This window comes from Python bivittatus, unplaced genomic scaffold (genome assembly GCF_059951505.1).
Source record: "Python bivittatus isolate LINGU-HERP-01145 unplaced genomic scaffold, Pbiv_v1 ctg000960_np1212, whole genome shotgun sequence".
NCBI classification, from domain to species: Eukaryota; Metazoa; Chordata; class Lepidosauria; order Squamata; family Pythonidae; genus Python; species Python bivittatus.
The window spans coordinates 1,851,096-1,869,512 of NW_028277124.1; the positions used below are offsets into that span (position 1 = coordinate 1,851,096).

The window sequence follows — 18,417 nt, forward strand, 5'->3', positions numbered from 1 at the left end:
CCCAAAATAGAGAAACCAATAGTGTAACCCTTAACTGAAAGAAAACCTTGCCCACACTTAGAAGAAGAATGTCCATAATCAGTAATTATTTGTAAAACAATAAATGGATAAATCTGTAAGATATATTGCTTCTCGCAATGTTAATAACTTAGAGTTAAATCCACTTCTCTAATTAAGGAGGAATAAGTAGAAATTTAGTCTTGGAAATGACTAAATTGTCATGTTTTGAGATATCTTTTACTGAGTAGTTTTAGATGACTTTTTATTTCCTATTCAAAATTTCTCCTTGTTTCAGTGAAAGGAAAAGCAACGTTAATATTCAAACACAATATAACTTTAAAGGAATGGAAATGGGGCATTTCCTAATCTAAAACTATATGTTGGCACATTTACAGCCTTTGGCAGACTGGATTCTTGCCTATCTGATTCAGAAGCAGGTTAATAATTTAATAGATCTTTTCCTTGGATAGTTCAAGGAATGGGAAGACAGAAGACTTTATAGGATTAGAAATATGATATCTGAGATAAGTCTGCTTCTGCTGAATATATTCTGCAGCAGAATTGATCACATGCTCCAATTTGGTTAGGAACAGTAACGATTTTTGAAGAACAGTGCTATATATCCACATAATTTTAAATAAAATATTTAATAGTATAGGAAACAGTGTTGGCTAAAAATTAAACAGCAGCAAAGATGTATCTTCTAAATATTATTTTATTCAAATTTTGTCTCCATTTTTTATCTCCATCAATATAGTAATTCCTAACAGATTACCATTGTATCTCTACAGTTTCAAAAATTGTAATTCTTTTAAAAGTATGTTTGTGTGTGTATGTATGTATATGTATGTATACGTATGTATACATACATACGTATACATACACACACATGTACACATACATATATATAGGCGTTAATCCCAGATTCAGGCCTACATATGGCAGTAAAGCAGGAGAAGTGACTTTACTTTTTCCTTATTCTGTTGGTAGACTATCAGCCTGTGGACTTGTTCAGGTTTAAAAACTCCCTTTTAGGGAGAGTTAAGCTGGGTGATTTCTTGTTTGGTCGCTGCAACCATTCAACAGAAAAGTTTGCCAAAATCTTGACTCTTCATGGCCAAGGTCTGATAAGGTGACTGGGTGACATCCTTCTTGCCTGTGGACACTGATGCAGTTGACAGGATACTTTCTAACAATTTTAAAAAATTATTAGATTTATAGCCTGCCTTTATTTTGTACAATTCAAGGCAGCATACATAATGTTCCTGCGTCCTATTTTCCTCACGACAACAACCCTGAGATGGGTTGGGCTGAGAGAGTATGACTTCTGCCCTTGTGCTTTGGACCTCTGCCCTTCCTGGCTCCTTCAGAGAACAAGGGTCTAGGAGACATCTACCCTTCTCTGTACAATACAAAGCCTATGGTATTTTCTTTATTACTTATTAATTTCTTTTTGTTCTTAAATTATTGTAACTTATGACATTATTGGGGGACAAGTTAATCATCTTGCCGAGTACATCTTCCAGGGAAAACAAAAATGCTAGGCTCAGCTATAATCATTTAGAAACAAGAAATTATCAGGCTAAGGAAAGTTGCAAGCGGTAACAAGATAGTGAAAGTGTTAACCACAAAGAATGTTAATTAAAGCAGCTTTTAGATAGTGGCTAGAGGAATGTAGCTGCTTCAGATATGGTTTCTTCTATTGCATAGGTTTATAAAGAGGAGCTGTAATCCTTCCCCTCCTTAGGCTTGTCTTTACCTCTGGTACTGATCAATAAACGAAAGTGTGCTTCGGTTTAAATGAACTCAAAATTTAACCTACACTTACATATTACCATATTGCACTATACATATTCATTAACCATCTTTTTTGGGAAATAATGGATAATAACTGGAAACCAGCTAGTGGTAGACTGTCAAGGTTTTTAAAAATTAAGAATAAAAAAGACAGTATAATTAGCAACAAAAGTTAGGCTAGGATTTTGGAACATTTCTGACTTCTAAAAACTGTCTTGAGTTCAAAATAAACTAAGATACAAAGAATTGCCAAATATTTTTAAATATAAAGTATTGTTAAACAAACAATTTTTAGAAAATATGTATTAGCTTTTTGAAATATATTAATTATTAAAATGTGGATTCAGGAGCTTAATTTTAAAATCTGATGTATGATCATTTTTCTTGGAATATACATGTGAAATTAACACCTGCTCCCTATAAAAGAGTATGGCAGGGATGAAGAATCTATAGAAGCAGAAAAGTGATGCAACTTCCATCATTCCTGACCACTGACCAAGCTATGTAGGGCTGTTGAGAGTTATAGTTCAGCAACATCAAGAGCATAACAGATTTTTCCATCCTAGTTCTATTTGAACATAATTGTTCCTTTAACTTTCTTCATATGATTTGTAAATCTGTAATCTTGATAATATTTTAAGATCTCACTGGAATTGATGTTCAGGACTGCTTTCATTTTTTGCAAAGATCAAAATAAATCTGTTTTATTAGTTCTCCTGCTTTTTCACCCCTATCATGTCATCGTTATTGTTGTTGTTGTTGTTATGATGGTACACAAAAGTATTACTTTTGTCTTTTTTCCTTGTATGGCTAGTATGATTATTAGGTCCAAGAAGATCGTAGGTTAAGTTCCCACTCACTCATAATATGCACATTAAAGCAATCTAATCCCATCTAACCTCATAAAGCTTTTGTAAAAACTATAAAACTTTGTAGTTTTATAAAAAAAATCATACTTTTCTATAAAATAAAACAAGACATAACATTATGTGCAATCATGAAAACAAATTATTATTTTAATGGCTGATAATAAAATAAGAATAGGTGAACCATACAGTCCATTGTAGGTCCCTTATAGTACTTTATCTCACTGTATAAATTATGAGGTTTATAATAAATTACATGAATTATACATTGATTATAAATTATAATAAGAATTATAATTGGTGAATAGTTAATGCATCAATTTTAATTTAATGGGATGTATGAGCTTAGACATGATGGCATATTTCATGAACAACTGTAAGTTTTGTTAAAGAAAGTCTTAGCGTCAGCATAATATTCCGCCTCTGCCTATTTTGATATTTAGTCTTAGTTGTAGTGAGTGCTGAAAATTCATTTTCAGAAATAGGTGTTGAAGAAAAAGGTAGAGGGCTTTAATTGTCTTTTCAATTAAAAACAGATAATATCTTCCAATGCTGCATTATTTATTTATTTTTAGTCTGCAGGAAACCTTCAAATTCTCAAGGAAACACTGTTCTTCCACAGAAAATAGTTTAAGAAACACTTCTCCAAAGGAATGGGAATATAAATAAGTAATAAATTAATGCATGTAGTTTGATAATGTGATCTTCCTTCTTCAGTTTTTCACACATTTTCTCTTTTAAAAGTGTCTCTGCTTCATTTAACTTGTATTTTCAGATATGCGTTTCTAGTTGGACTTTTACCAAAGCCTGCCAAATCATTTCTATCACATTACTGCTTATAAATTGCCTGTGAAAATGCCATGTTTACTTTTTCCTAATTTGCTTTGGAGGATCATTAGAATTTGAATATATTCATCATTTATATATAAAAGGAATTTTTATGTGTTTCCTATTTATACCTTGAAATCCTTACACCAGGGTGAGTAAACTGTAGCGTTTTGATTGTTGCTGAACTGCTACACCCACAGAAATCCAGGTAGCATGTATGGTGACTAAGGATGCTGAGAGATGTTTCTTCACTTCTGCTTTACCCATTTCAAATATTAAACAACTTAGATTTACTAACTGAAAAATAAATCCCAGAGCTTGTTAAAGAATTCTGTCACAAATGATTTAATAGCTGCATAATGTAATTTCACAATGATTTTTGACCAAGCCTTTCCTTTCCTGTCTTTCTTCCTGTTTTCTGAGTAACACGTGACTATTTGTTATTTCATTCTGAGCTACTGAGCAATTAAATTTTGTTAAATAGATGTATTCTTCATATTAGACCACTGAGGATAGTATTTACACATGGATTCACACGTGATACTAACCTGGTAAAGAGAAATTGTATGTCAACTAATTCTGGAGTTATGTTTCCTCTGTTAGGTCTCCAACTATGGCCGGTGGACTCTTTGCTGTGAACAAGAATTATTTTAGCTATCTTGGCTCTTATGACACAGGCATGGAAGTCTGGGGAGGAGAAAACCTTGAATTTTCATTTCGGGTAAGTAATAATGTTGGAAACCTTGCCAGAATTAATCCTCCTTCACCTTGCCTCACTTTGTTCTGTATGTCTTCTTCACAAAGGAAATCCTTTCAAAGAAATTAAGGTGTGATACAGTCTAACATGTTAATAAAACAGTTCCTTGTTATAATGAAGTTTCAGGTTTGGTTCAAGTACTTACTCTGCCTGTGCTACCTAGAATTAAGCATCCATAACATCTTATTTTAGTAGTCCAGATAGGTCTTTGGTTATTTGCTGATCAACAGGTTTAATGTGACTATCAAAGCAGTTTTATTTGGCTCCTGCCAATTTAAACAGTGTAAAAATACTCTCCCAGTTTTACTGTTTCCAAACTCAGTGATAGAGACACATCATCCATATTTAAAATTAATGGGATATGAGTACAGATAGTCCCCAGTTTAAGAAAGAGTTCCGTTCCCAAGGTCTGTCCTTAAGTTAAATATGTATGTAAGCTGGAACAAAATAAAACAGTATAATACTATATAAGTAGTATTGTGTAATGAACTCAAACCATTGTGTATTTAACTTGAATCATTGTGTATTTAACTTGAATTTTGCTAAAATAGGCTCCTTTCTTAACTATGGGTCATCTGTAACCCAGGCGTTCTTAACCTGGGGACTACCTGTACTGTATAGCAGACTTCCTTTTATATAATGTAACATCCAGTCACAAGAGATTGTAGTTCATAATAAGTGAAGCTCCTTTAGGTAGTGAGAAATTTGATCAAACTTGACCATAGGTGAATAATTTAGGTTTATGGCAAAATATTTTCTAATTCCCAGACCAAGAGGGGAAAACAGAACAGAATCTCAGAATACCAGAGTTAGAAGTTTTGAACTTGAGGGGTTTTTTTCTGCTAAAACTATGGGAAGGAATGCAAAAACATAAGCATTGCCCAACTTCCCAGGTTCCTTGAAACCTTATACTGAGGAAAGTTTTCAAAAGCTTTCAGTTTCTACTTGCATCTACCTTAAGCCCTGATATCCATAATTTAGTCCTCACATATTGAGGCAAATGCTTGTCTAGGTGTTTTCTCTTATGGGACTTACAATTTCTTAAGCACTCCATATTGTATTTCATCTTGTTTCAAAGAAAAATAATACATACTGTAATTTTTCAGTCTGTTGCAAGTTTAATTTGATACACTTTGATATTTAGGTAATATTTAATTGAGTGCATCTGATGCACACATTAGCTAATAAATAGTTAATATTGTAAAATGCCTGGCAACTTCTCCTATCTCCTTTATCTGAAATGTCCTTCATGATCACCTATTGACTTGTATGTGCAATTCTGACCAGTAAGTTACTTAATGCATTCTTTGTAAAGATTATACAGGTAGTCCTTGGTTAACTATTGCCCTGTTTAGTGATCATTCAAAGTTACGTGCTGAAAAGTAACTTTATGACCAGTCCTCGAACTTGCGACTGTCACAGTTTCCCCACAGTCATGTGATCGCCATTCAGGAGCTTCGCAACCAGCATGTATTTGCAACTGTTGCAGCATCCCCATGGTCACATGATTGCCATTTGCAAGCTCCATAGTCAGCTTCCCGCAAGTAAAGTCAATGGAGAAGCCAGCAGTAAATCACCAGTTGTGGTCATGTGATGTCTTGCTTAACAACTGCTGGTGATTCACTTAATGACTGCAGTGAAATTAATGTAGTCCAGTGCAGTCACGTGATGTTTCACTTAATGACCACATTGCTTAGTGACAGAGTTGCTGGTCCCAATTGTGGTCATTAAGTGAGGACTACTTGTAAATTATTCTGCCCATGTCTCCTGTATTTTCCTTTCAAGCTAGTTTTAGTTGTGTTAAAAGCAGCATGTGTACAGGTAGTCCTCGCTTACCACTCGTTCAGTGACTGTTTGAAGTTGTGGTGGCACTGAACAAGTGGTACTTATGACCAATCCTCGAAGTTCCAGCCATTGCAGTGCCCCCACGGTGATGTGATTGCAATTTGGGCACTTGGCAACTGGCTCGCACTTATGATGGTTGCAGCATCCTGCAGTCATGCAATCACCATTTGTGACCTTCCCTGCCTGCTTCCCACAAGCTAAATCAATGGGGAAGCCAGCAGGGAAGGTTGCAGGTCGCTCTGGTACGTCCCCCCCAGCCTTCTTGAGCTTGCATCCCACCATTCCATCCATTTCCCAGCCTTCCTATGCTTGCGCCCCACCACGCCATCCATCCCCCGGCCTTCCTGCACTCATGCTCTGCTGCACCATCTATCCCCCAGCCTTTCTGCACTCACATGTGGCCTGTGCCAGGCCTCCCAAGCCCTCCCTTGGCCTCCCCACCACAGTATTCCCCACCTCCCTGCAGCAGCCCATGGTCCTTACCTAGGACTTCTACCACTTCCCGCTTAACGACAGCTATTGGGACTGCCAGGATTGTGGTTGTTAAGCGATGCGGTCACATGATGTCATGCTTTATGACAACATAGCTTAGTGACGGCAATCCTGGTCCCAATTGCTGTCGTAACCCAAGGACTACCTGTGCTACATATCTCACTTAAAATCTGACATGTACAAAACCCTTGAGGAAAAAAATCCAAGTATAGGAAATACCAGCATGGAATGCTACCAAAATTATTCATGATAGTTTCTGGATAGTGCATGGGTTATCAATTTTTAAATAAAGGAATATAGTGGTACCTCGGGTTACGAACGCCTCTGTTAATGAACCTTTCGGGTTATGACCAGCTCCGCCCGCAAAAATTTACCTCGGTTTGCAAACTCCGTCTCGGGTTATGAACCGGATCCGCGGCCATTTTTCCTGCTGCCACACGGTCGCGGCTTCCTGTGGGCGAGATCGCGGTAGCAAGGAGACGTTCGGTGAGGCTTGTGGTGTGTTTTGTGGCGTTTTGGAAGGTTTTTGGTGTGCTTGTCAGCATGGCTCCAAAGAAATTAATTTGCTTTGGGTTGCGACCAATTCAGGCTGCGACCAGAGTCACGGAATGGATTCAGTTCGTAACCCGAGGTTCCACTGTAATTAGTTGAGAGTATTGATGCACAATGCAGGTAGTTCTGGACTTACAACCACAATTGGGACTGGAATTTCCATCACTGAGCAATGCGGTCATAAAGCGAGATGTCACATGACCACATAACTTGGCAATCCTGGCACTCCCCACTGCTGTTGTTAAACGAATTTCACCAGTAGTTAGCCAAAGACCCACCCCAATCCAAGCCATTCTGGGTTTGGTCCCTCCCAGCCTTGAACCTCAGTAAGGTAAGGGACTGTCTCCAACTCCTCCCACCTGCCTATCTCCTACCACATCTCTGTCCTTTTGGCTCCTCTGCACCCTGCCTTGCACTTTGCAACGGCTGTAACTTTGAGAACCAGTTGTAAGTCCATTTTTTTTCAGCACTGTCATAACTTCGAAAGATTGCTGAACTAATGGTTGTAATTCGAGGACTACCTGTATTTATATCTGTATTCAAATGCATATATACAAGATGTCCCAAAAATGTTGTGGGACACTGTATATTGCTTGGGTTGATGAAATGAAGTAGGGCAAGAACAGGATCAGTTTCCAGACCATAGAGATACAGTACTTTCTTGAACAGCTACCACCTAGGTGAAGAGATGCCACAATGTTATGCAGTTATATATATATAACAGATCTGCTTTCTGATTTTGTTCTTAGATCTGGCAATGTGGGGGAAGTCTTGAAATCCATCCTTGTTCTCATGTAGGGCATGTTTTTCCAAAGCAAGCTCCATATTCACGGGCAAAAGCTTTAGCTAACTCTGTCCGGGCTGCAGAAGTATGGATGGATTCGTATAAAGAACTTTACTATCACAGAAATCCACATGCACGCTTGGTAAGTTTACTGTAGGCATAAGTATAGAAGATAAATACATTCCTGGAGGAGCTGAGAGCCTAAATTTAGATTCCCAGAGAATAAACAGGCGAAGCTAAAAAAATGACAAGATTACAAAGAGAACAGTGTAACTGCTGAAATTTTGCAGGATGAGTGCAGAAAAATATTACAGACAGAATGCTGTGTCTGCTGATCTTTTGCAGGAGTGCAGAACAGCAGTTTCTAGCTCTTATAATTTTAAAGGTAAGCTTGTATATGTAAGAAAAACCAATTCCTAAACATTTTGAAGCTGGCAAGATAGCTAAACTTTCCAAGGCTGATTTTGCAAAATTGGAATGAATTATATGAAATAATAGAAAGGGCAGAATAAATGTTTCAAAATAAGAGTATGACATTTGCTTAGGTAATGTAATTTATAAAAAATACATTTCTTAGCATTTGGTATTAAATTTGATTTGCCTTCATGCATTTTTTTTCCTGCTACATTATATACTGACTGCTGATTGAAAAGTTGTTAGTCTATTCAACAAGGGTGGTAATATTCCAGAGCAATAAATATATTAAAATGTTGCCCATTTGAACAAGAATAATCCTTGTCAGTAGCAAGGCTATTTGGGTATGGAAAATGATTCAGGAGGAGTTCTTCAGACCTCACATAGGACAGTCTTGCTTGCTATTCATTAAAGCACCCTGTTGTTTTTCAGATTTCTGCACAAAGCTAGAAAAAAGTTATGCCTGCCTTATGAGTTGCATCGACTTTAATGAATCATCTGATTAAAAGCATCATCATGTCTTTTAATGCTCATTTGAAAGCCTGAAAAATAATAGGCTGCTTTTAATGAATAGCATGGACAGTAATGTAAATAATTTGATGACAAAATTATAATTCCAATTACTGCAGTTCTGGAGGCAAAACCTAATGCTGATATATTTACTGAAATAACTGCTGACTAGGCTAATTCCTTTAACATATGGCTAGTGGTCTATCTTCAGCTTAATAATTTGTAAATTGCACAAATGTGACATACTCAATGCAAAATTCACTGTATTAGGGTCCTATTTGCCTCTCCGGAATATATAATTTGTTCTCTATTGAAATTTTACTCTGGGTTTTAACTTTAGGAACCTTATGGAGATGTGACAGAAAGAAAACTGCTTCGAGAGAAGCTAAAGTGCAAGGATTTTAAATGGTACTTAGAGAATATTTATCCTGAACTTCATGTGCCGGAGGACAGACCTGGCTTCTTTGGGATGGTAAGTGAAACCCTTCTTTATAAGAGAATCTCAGTAAGTTCCAAACCTTCACGCTCTTTCAAGAAACACAGGTAGGATTACTTGAATAAAAACTATTGAGAATTGCAAATAGTATTATTGGGTTGATGGATTTTGGCCTCCCAAAAATACTGAGGTATACAACATTTGGGGTTTTGCATAGTTACTAAGCTGGCACAACCGAAGAGGTATCTCAGTGTGCCGAAAACAACTTGGAAAGTTTGTTACTGTATATACTGTACTGATTTTCTGGGAAAGGTTTTATTGTGAGTGCTTAAGAAAAGACTTCTCTTTTATTTCTTTTTCTTTGCCTTTACAATGGTGCAAGGTATAAATAAATGAATATAAATATAAATAAAGAAATTCTGACAATAGAAAAGTCAGTGTGTGGGAGCCCAAAAGTCCTGAGTTACAATCTCACTTCAGCCATTAACATGCTCAGTAGCCTTAGATAAGTCACCATCTCTCAGTAACTGATCTCCACTGGGATAATACTTCTAACTATTGCTTTAGAGCTGCTATAAAGGATATAAATTCTAAATGATGATGAGGGTGGTGATAATTGGTATTCTCATATAATACATGCTAAAGCTAAAGTAGGGAGAGCGTATGGACCAGGGGTCTTCAAGCTCTTTACCTCATCAACCCCTTCATGAAGCTTCAGATTGTTCACTGACTCCCAAACGTTCATTATATGAAAATAATTTAGTAAATATTACTTCAACTAATAGTACTACAAATAAATAAATAAACAATAACAACAGCAATACCCCGTGGATAGTCCCGTCAACCCTTGGGGGTCAGTATTGATCACGTTGGAGAACCCTGGTATAGAGTGTACCTTGTGAATTCTTTCCAACCCCTTCAGAGCTGCTCTACTCTGGGTCACATGACCAGGAGGGGGGCTTCAGAATGGAGTACTGGAGTTGGCAGCATTCTGAACTGCTGCCCACCTGCCTTTCTCATAGGAAGATTTTTTTCTGGCCTTGGTCCTGTGCCATTTTGTTTTAGCTATCCTGCTGACAAGGAGGGCAGACAAACAACAGAGTCCAAACCCCCTTCACATAATCTTCTATCCAACTTTATGCTGGGTTGGAAAGAATAAAAATGGCCTTTTGTTCCCACCCGAGTGCAACATCCTATTGTCAGCAGCAAACAGCCAGATCCTGGCCACCAGTAAGACCACCTTGCCTCCCAGTAATTGTTCTGTACTGAAGCGCATAGGTCTGCCTGGTCAGAGTAATCCTTTCTTAAAGAATATAGGTTCACACTCACCCACATGCCACAACCCTTGATAATGGTTTCCGGTCAACATGGAAGAAGATATTGTTGATGAAATTAGCACTTTTTGAGTTTTCTCTGGGAAACCTGCCCTCTGTGAGATACAAAAAAGCTTCTTCTGCATTGGGGAATCAAATGGTAGACACTGAATGGCAGTCCAATCTAGCAAGGTTACCTAATCTGTTCTGTATTAAGAACTAGAGATACGTTATAATGCTGGCAGAGTATCTCATGAAAAGTCCTAAAGTACAGTAGATTTTTACATTGGTACGCCTGGAGTTTTCCCCTGTGCTGTATAGGGGGATGTATAAGAAGATCTCATATATGGCACACTGAGCACGTCCTTCTCCACTGCCCACTATATAGAGACATATGTAACACTTTTGTTTCCCCAGTGTGATCAAGTCCACCAGAACACACTTATCAGGAATATTTGCAAATAAGATTGATAATTAATGTGTTATAATGCCTCGATAACATGTAAAATTCTTTTTGTGTTGTGGTTTGAGATAACATATACATTTTTATATTTTATAATTATAAAATGTAATACATTTCATAATATATTCTAACAAAATGTCTAATATATTTGTATTATAAATACTATAATATAGTGAACATTTATAATCTAGAGCTAATTTGATTCTCTAATAGTTTTACACATTTGTTTATTAATGTCTATTAGCATTATTTTTTAAACCTTACTGCATCAAATAGTTTAGTGTTAGCACTGCAACTTTAGAGCTGTAATGTTATGGAAATGGTTGCAAGTTTTATATCCTTGGACTTTTATGTTGTCTTATGCTAGTCTGTGACCAAAATAAAATCTCTGGCTGTTGTTGGATATAGGTTCATATTTGAAAGTCCATTTAAAATAGTTTTTAATACTGGCATAGGGATGATTGTCTCCTATGAAATGAAAGCTGTTTTCTTGGGAATTACTCCTTCGTGTCTATGTCTACTTAAATGATTCATGTATAGGAAAGGAAAATCTGGACCACAGCGAGTGAACAATACTTACCAATTTGCCCTAAGTCAAATTTGTCCAACTGATCAAATTTAGTTGCATGGTTTGTAACCGGCTAGAATTGTTTGCCTGTTGCTGTGTGCCAAGAAGGTCACCATCCATTTTTTCAGGGTTGTCTTTCATCTTGCTGAAAGGCTCTTATCCGGGCACACTTTATATTATTGTTCCTTTTCCTTACTAGTTTTATCAGTTCTTGGCAGATCCTTGTGTTGTGAAATTTTGTGCTTATGATGATACTGTAAATTTCCTTGAAGGGAAAATTATTTTTGTTTTTATGTAGCTCTTGGGGCTGATATTTTGAGTTCAGTATAAATAAAAGATCAGCTCATGCTGCAGTGGTTTTTAGTGGGAAATACTATGTTTACAGCACAATACTTTCCTAGCAGAGTATTGCCTAAGACATGGATATATTCGCAATGAGCATAAAGTCATAATTCATCATAATAATGATATATTCTTGTACAAGGAACCTAGAACTAGAATAAACAAATCATACAATAATTATTTACAACATTTCAATAGGCAGTTATATTGGGAACCTTATACCTCTCTGTTTCTGCCTCTCTCTCTTTCTCTCTCTCTCTCTCACATACACACACACACACACACACACACAAAATAATAACTGGTGGTATGTTTGGATTGTGAGATGATATATTTTAATGGCCTTTTTTTGCCTCTTAGCTGAAGAATAGAGGGATGGTAAATTATTGCTTTGATTACAATCCTCCCAGCGAGCATGAAATAACAGGACACACAGTCATATTATATCCATGTCATGGCATGGGACAAAATCAGGTAAGATATTACTTTCATTTCTATTGAAGTGTCAGATAAGAGTTTGTTCCTTCTAAATGCATGGTCCTGCTGTTTCTCCTAACTTAACTGTATACTAAAGTTCCTCAGTTTTGAAAATAAGCTCATATATTAAACCTAGTCTTATATCATAATCCTTTCCAGAATTAAATAGAAGTTCAAGGAATATTCTGGGTATGCACATGTATTGGGAAGTTGGGGCTAAGGCTCTTCTTAGTGGATTTGATCAGGTTCTTATAAATTCTGCCCCTAACATCCACTTGAGAAGGCCAAAAATTACTGAAGCCTACATTTCACAAAACAGTAGCAGGGATAGGCAGAATACAAATACAAAACAATTATTACTGAAAGAAATACTATTTTATAAGAAGATTTTTTATTTAATAAGGCAAATAATTTTAAAAATACTCCGAGGTAAGGATGGAGGTGTGGTTGTTGTGATCTGAGAGTTTCTAATAGCCTTTAGGGGTGCTGCCCCAGACATAGCTGGATGTGACACCCTGTTTATTAAATTGGGCCCTAAGGATCAGTTGGGGCTGCTGCTTGCCTTCCTCCCTCCCTGCAGTGTAGTGGCATCTCTGCCTGAGCTTGACTCTGTGCCTGAGTAAGCAGTGGAATTCCCTAGACTGATAGTTCTGGGGAACTTCAACCTGCCTTCTCTGGGCCTGGAGTGGGAGTTCATGGCCACAATGGAGACCATGGACCTGGCCCAGTTTATTAAATGCAGTGCCGGCACAGAAAACCTAGCAAGACAGAGTCACTTTAGGTTTTTGGGTCCCTGGATCTGGAGAGTTATTATTTAAGTCTTGATGGGGTGCACTCTCCCAGACAGAGTTGGTGTGCAATTTGGGGGTCCTCCTAGACTGGCAGCTTCTTCTCAAAGAGGAGGTGGTGGCTATGGCTGGGGATCCTTTGCACAAATTCACCTTGTGCACCAATTTTACTCACTCCTGGATTGGGAGGCCCTTTTTATTGTCACTCATGACTTAGTCACTTCTTGTTTGGATTACTGCAATGCACTGTTCATGGGCTGCCCTTGAAGACCATCTGGAAATTTCAACTGGTCCAGAATTGAGCAGCGCACACAATTCTGGGTACCCCATGGTTTGCCTGTGTTACACCACTACTGCCAAAGCTGCACTGGGTCCTAGTTTCTTTACACATGCAATTCAAGGAGCTGGTTATCACCTTTAAACCCTGTATGGCACAAGGCCAGGTTATTTGAGGGATTGTCTCTCTCTGAGGACATCTACCTGTCCCACTAGATTGGATAGGGTGAGCTTACTCCAGGTCCCTTCTGTTAAGTGTTGTCATCTGGTGGGACCTAAGAAGTAAGCCTTTTCTGCAGCTGTGCCTACCCCATGGCACAGCCTTTTCCCTTAGGACTGGAGGGTCCCTATCCTCCTTGCCTATCAAAAGGCCATTAAGACCCGCTCTTCCCTCAGGTGTTGGGTAAGGATGAGAGGTGAGCCTGGCACTTTTTGTATTTTTGGAGAGAGTACCATTATGGTGCTGATGGTTAGAATTTTAATCTTGTGTTTACATTATTTGTGGTTTTGTTAGCCAGTTAGGATTGTTTTATATAATATTGGTGGCCATATAAAATTTTCAAATAAATAAATAAATGTCACTGTAATTATTATCTGAAGGATTTCGGACTTGGTCTAGACATGGATTTTATATTTTTACTATCCCTTGTGTTCACAATGCTTTTGCTCATAGAAATGCATAGTTGAAGTTTAATAGAGATTTACTTACCCTTTTTTAAATTTTGGGATCAACAGTTTTTTGAGTACACCTCCCACAATGAAATACGTTATAATACCCGTCATCCAGAAGTCTGTGCAGCTGTTGATCCAGGAACTGATTTTTTGAAAATGTACTTGTGTGAAGATAGTACGCAAAATATTCCTGAAAATCAGAAATTTAACCTTAAAGAGGTAAGAATAGTTAACAAAAAGTCTGAGCTGCAATTAAAACACTAGAAATTCATATTGAATGGTACTTTTTGGTTCATACTAAAATGGTACTTCTGCCTATTGCTTCTTGAAGTGGGTGCTTCAGTGCCTTGTATTCTCTTTTCCCATCTTCTCTGCAACCATTGACATTTCTACTTCAAAAAGCAGAACAGACGTTTCTGTTTTTAAAAATATTGTTTTTGTTTTGCTTTCCAAACTCTCCAAAATAATAATGACAGCAACAGCAGTGAGAAATACAACTGTCAAGTTCGTTACCAGACCATATAGATTAAATTGCTGGGTTAGCAACTTCAAGCAGTATATGTAATAAATGGTTTTTAAAAGAAAAGGAAAAAAAAAGAGAAATATATAGGCAACTTAAAAAAAAAAAGATTAAATGTTCAGACTGCTTGAAAATTTGCTTACTTGCCTTGTGTCAAAAAAGTCCTACTTCAGATACTGACAATCCCCCTTCCAACTGTATAATACTTGTTTTGATTACTCTTATGCAACTCTTGATGCATTGATAAATTCCATACTCTTGGGATGTAGCCAAGAAAGGCATGTGTAGCTTTGACAACCTGCAATCACTGTAAGGTTATACTGACAGTTATATACATTTCAGGCAAAAATATTGCAAAAATGTAGTACTTAACCGTATGAGCCAATGTTCTTACCTCTGAATTGAATCTCCAAATCTAAGGCTATTGTAACCTACCCATAAACACTCTCTGAGATGAATAATAAATAAGGAATAGTGTTAATGGCTTTTTTCCCTTGAAGGAATTGCATTTCATGATCAAAGGAATGCTAGTTTTAATATTGCATGGGAGCTGAAACCAGAGGCATCTGCCAAGGGGCAAATAACAAAAGTGTTGTGCTATTGTGACAGAGGTTCTTGTCAGGCCCAGCCCAAGAACAACGATGAGGCAGTCCAGTCCAGTATAGTTTCTTTATTAGCTAACACCCTAAAGACAGAATCTTGCCAGACTAAACCTATGCTAAAGCAACTAGTGGATATACCCTGTGAGACTCTAGGGAGGGGCTATCCTAAGCCTCTTCTTCTCACGGTCTTGCTGCGGACTGAGAAAGCGCTTGCCTTGTACCCTCTCCTGGAATGTACTCCCTCCCTCCTGATAGTCTTGATCTTCCATTCCAGTATCCTCCTTGCACATGCCTTCCATCATAGTTCTGTCTCTTTTGTACATGTGTTGTGACATTACCTGCATGTATGAAAGGGGCAGAAGTTATGGCATGACTCTGCTTTCATCATTTTGATGAAAGCATTGGATTCTGGAGATACCTCTGGCTGAATCTTTGGAAGTTACAGTAGAACCCCCCTGCACTCTGCAAATTCCTATATAAAAATTGACATCTATGTATGCAGCAAGATATGGAACAGATTTCCTACATAGCAGCATATGTGTAGTCTCCCTTGGTCAGTTGAACTCTACCTGTATGGTTCTCTCCTTTGTATGACAGAAATTGTGACATTGTTATCTACAGACATCTGTTGATCCAAATCACTGTTAGCAACTTACATCTCCTCATAAAAATCCATTTGATATGATGTTAATTTAATATTAAGCCAAGGAACCCACAACAGTGAGCATGTTTGCAACAGTGAAGCCTTCAGATTCTGAATGTAAACAATAAATTATTTAACATTTAAATCTGTTCTTTTATCTCGTCTTTTCATGAGGTTAATAAAGTTTTAAAATATAAATTTCAACTCTTATTACAGTTACTCTAGCTTTATCAGAAATTATAAAATACTATTTATTGTTTTGTAGGATGGAACTTTAATACATATACAGACCCAGAAGTGTCTGCAAGCTGAATCTGATGTAAGCGATGGATATCCAGCACCTTTGTTACGACCATGTTCCAATTCAGAATACCAGAAATGGTTTTTTATAGGAAGGAGTTGATACAGAAATCTAATTTTATGATTTATTGAGATAATCTCTGAATCTGAAGCAAGCAAATGTTTAATCATTTTTTATATGAAGAACTCTATTATCTTCAACCGATTCTTCTGGAATACCAGCAGGCATTGAAATCCATATGTAGTTACTATGGACTTTTCTGCATCGGAAATCTACTTTGGGCAGCTGTATGATTTTCCAAATCTCTGATGTATTTTAGAAACCTCTTAGAGACATGATAATGAAATGCATGTGGTGGCACTTAAATCTGATAATTTAAATATTTATTTTTTTCTAAACTGTTCAGTGTTGGTGACTGAGACATTAAAAGAAAAATATAAGAACAAATTTTGCTATGAAATGATTATAATATAAAAGACCATATAACTTTGTTTTTTGATATGTCTAAAAATAGTACACTGGAACTGCATGCAGGGAATTCAGGTAGTATTTATTCTAAATATAGATCATTATGGCATCATTAAATGTGAACTCAAACATATCATGATATAATAGGAAACAATGGGTAATCACTTAGTTCTAAATCTTTTAACTTAAAACAATAAATGAACTGGAAGTAAGGATGACTGAATCACTCTGTTTCTGGTCCAGGTCAGTTTCACAGATATTCAATCATAAATCAGTCCTATTTCCAATTTCCCTATCAGTCTGCCGATTAAAAAATCCATAAAAATTATTTGTGTGCACCATTTTCTCTTACATTTTAATGTATGACTTTCCCTAATGTATGCATTTTTAATGTACTTTTGGCTAAGAGCTACATTAAAAATATTGGGAAAGTGTGCATTCTGAAAAATAATTGTTCCGGATTAACACATGTTGATCTAGGAAGGGCGTATTTGGTTGGCTCAGTTAAAGACTTAATAAAAATTCTCCCCTATTTCTAACTGGGTGCCAGTTTCTAAAAAAATATTGGCATGCAGAATCATTATAGCAAGACAAAAAAAATCTGCAGAAACAGACTCCAGGGAGGAAATTATATAGGAACTTTGTGTAATCATGCCTGATGGTACCTTCTCTGTAGCAAATCAAATTCAGAAGTGGGCAGCCTACATCAGATACAGGGCTGTTTGCTGCTACCTAGTGGTCCAGATTTTGGCAGCCCAGATCTAGTAGCCATAATCAAAGAAACATTCTTTGACCGAATCCATCCTTTTGTATGCACACAAAAGTTCATGTATAGCCAGGAAGAGGTACAAAGAAATTTTTACATGGTGTGACATGCACGCAGCTGATTCATGCCCTGGCTCGCTAATTTGGGGAATAGTTATTTCAATTCATAAATGTGAATGAATTGGTTCAAGTCCTCATGAACAGTGGGGAATATTAATTCAAACAAATGGTTACAAGCAGTGGATATGAACAGGCAAATGTCACATTCGAAAGATTTACTTCATTGAATTACAAACTCAAAGGTATAGGATTCCCATACAGAATAGAAAATAATACATTTAGTGTGGCCACTACCATTATGTTGATTGAAACTATCCTAACTTATATGAAAATAAAATACTGTAGGGAAATGACATTTTCCTAAATTTGGAGGGGGGTGGATTGTGTGGTAAAGTGGACCAGCAGAAGCTTGGTTGGTAATGAATATAGACACCATAAGACAGACTGAGACTTGGAGAAAATAAAGACAGTAGAATAAAAATAATTTATAATTCAAGAGAGGGTGGGATACAAAAGATGACAGGTTTGGATAGTTTGTGGAAAACTCAAATAACATGCTGCAAATTTGGGGAGTTTACATTTGAATTAAAATACCTCATGCCTGGTCAGGCACAATCCCAACCCTAAAAATGTTCTGAATGTCAGGCTCTGCAAGTGATGTTGGAGAGACAAAACTCTCTAATTTGTTACTATGGATACCAATTCAATGGTTTGGTTAAAGTAGCTAAGAAGTAGAGCTGTGCAAAGCATTTGAAGGGGCACTTTGCAAAGTGCCCCTCTTTGAAGCACTAAGGCAAATGCATCAACCAGCATGCTTTTTTCCAGAAGATGTAGTTCAATGTTTTGAGAAGGAGTGCTGGGGGTCACACCAGTGAACT

The 18,417-nt window shown here is 37.0% G+C and overlaps 1 protein-coding gene across 1 annotated transcript in view; it reads left to right on the forward strand.

The window, feature by feature from the left end:
• The window catches only part of GALNT12 (polypeptide N-acetylgalactosaminyltransferase 12), a 32,591-nt gene extending 15,665 nt beyond the window's left edge, over window positions 1-16,926 (forward strand). The window contains exons 5-10 of the mRNA XM_025171713.2: window positions 4,095-4,212; window positions 7,887-8,063; window positions 9,186-9,317; window positions 12,328-12,441; window positions 14,244-14,399; window positions 16,211-16,926. Coding sequence (XP_025027481.1) covers window positions 4,095-4,212; window positions 7,887-8,063; window positions 9,186-9,317; window positions 12,328-12,441; window positions 14,244-14,399; window positions 16,211-16,348 — 835 coding nt within the window. The 3' untranslated portion in view covers window positions 16,349-16,926. The remainder of the gene's footprint in view (window positions 1-4,094; window positions 4,213-7,886; window positions 8,064-9,185; window positions 9,318-12,327; window positions 12,442-14,243; window positions 14,400-16,210) is intronic.
• Window positions 16,927-18,417: the final 1,491 nt, after the last annotated feature.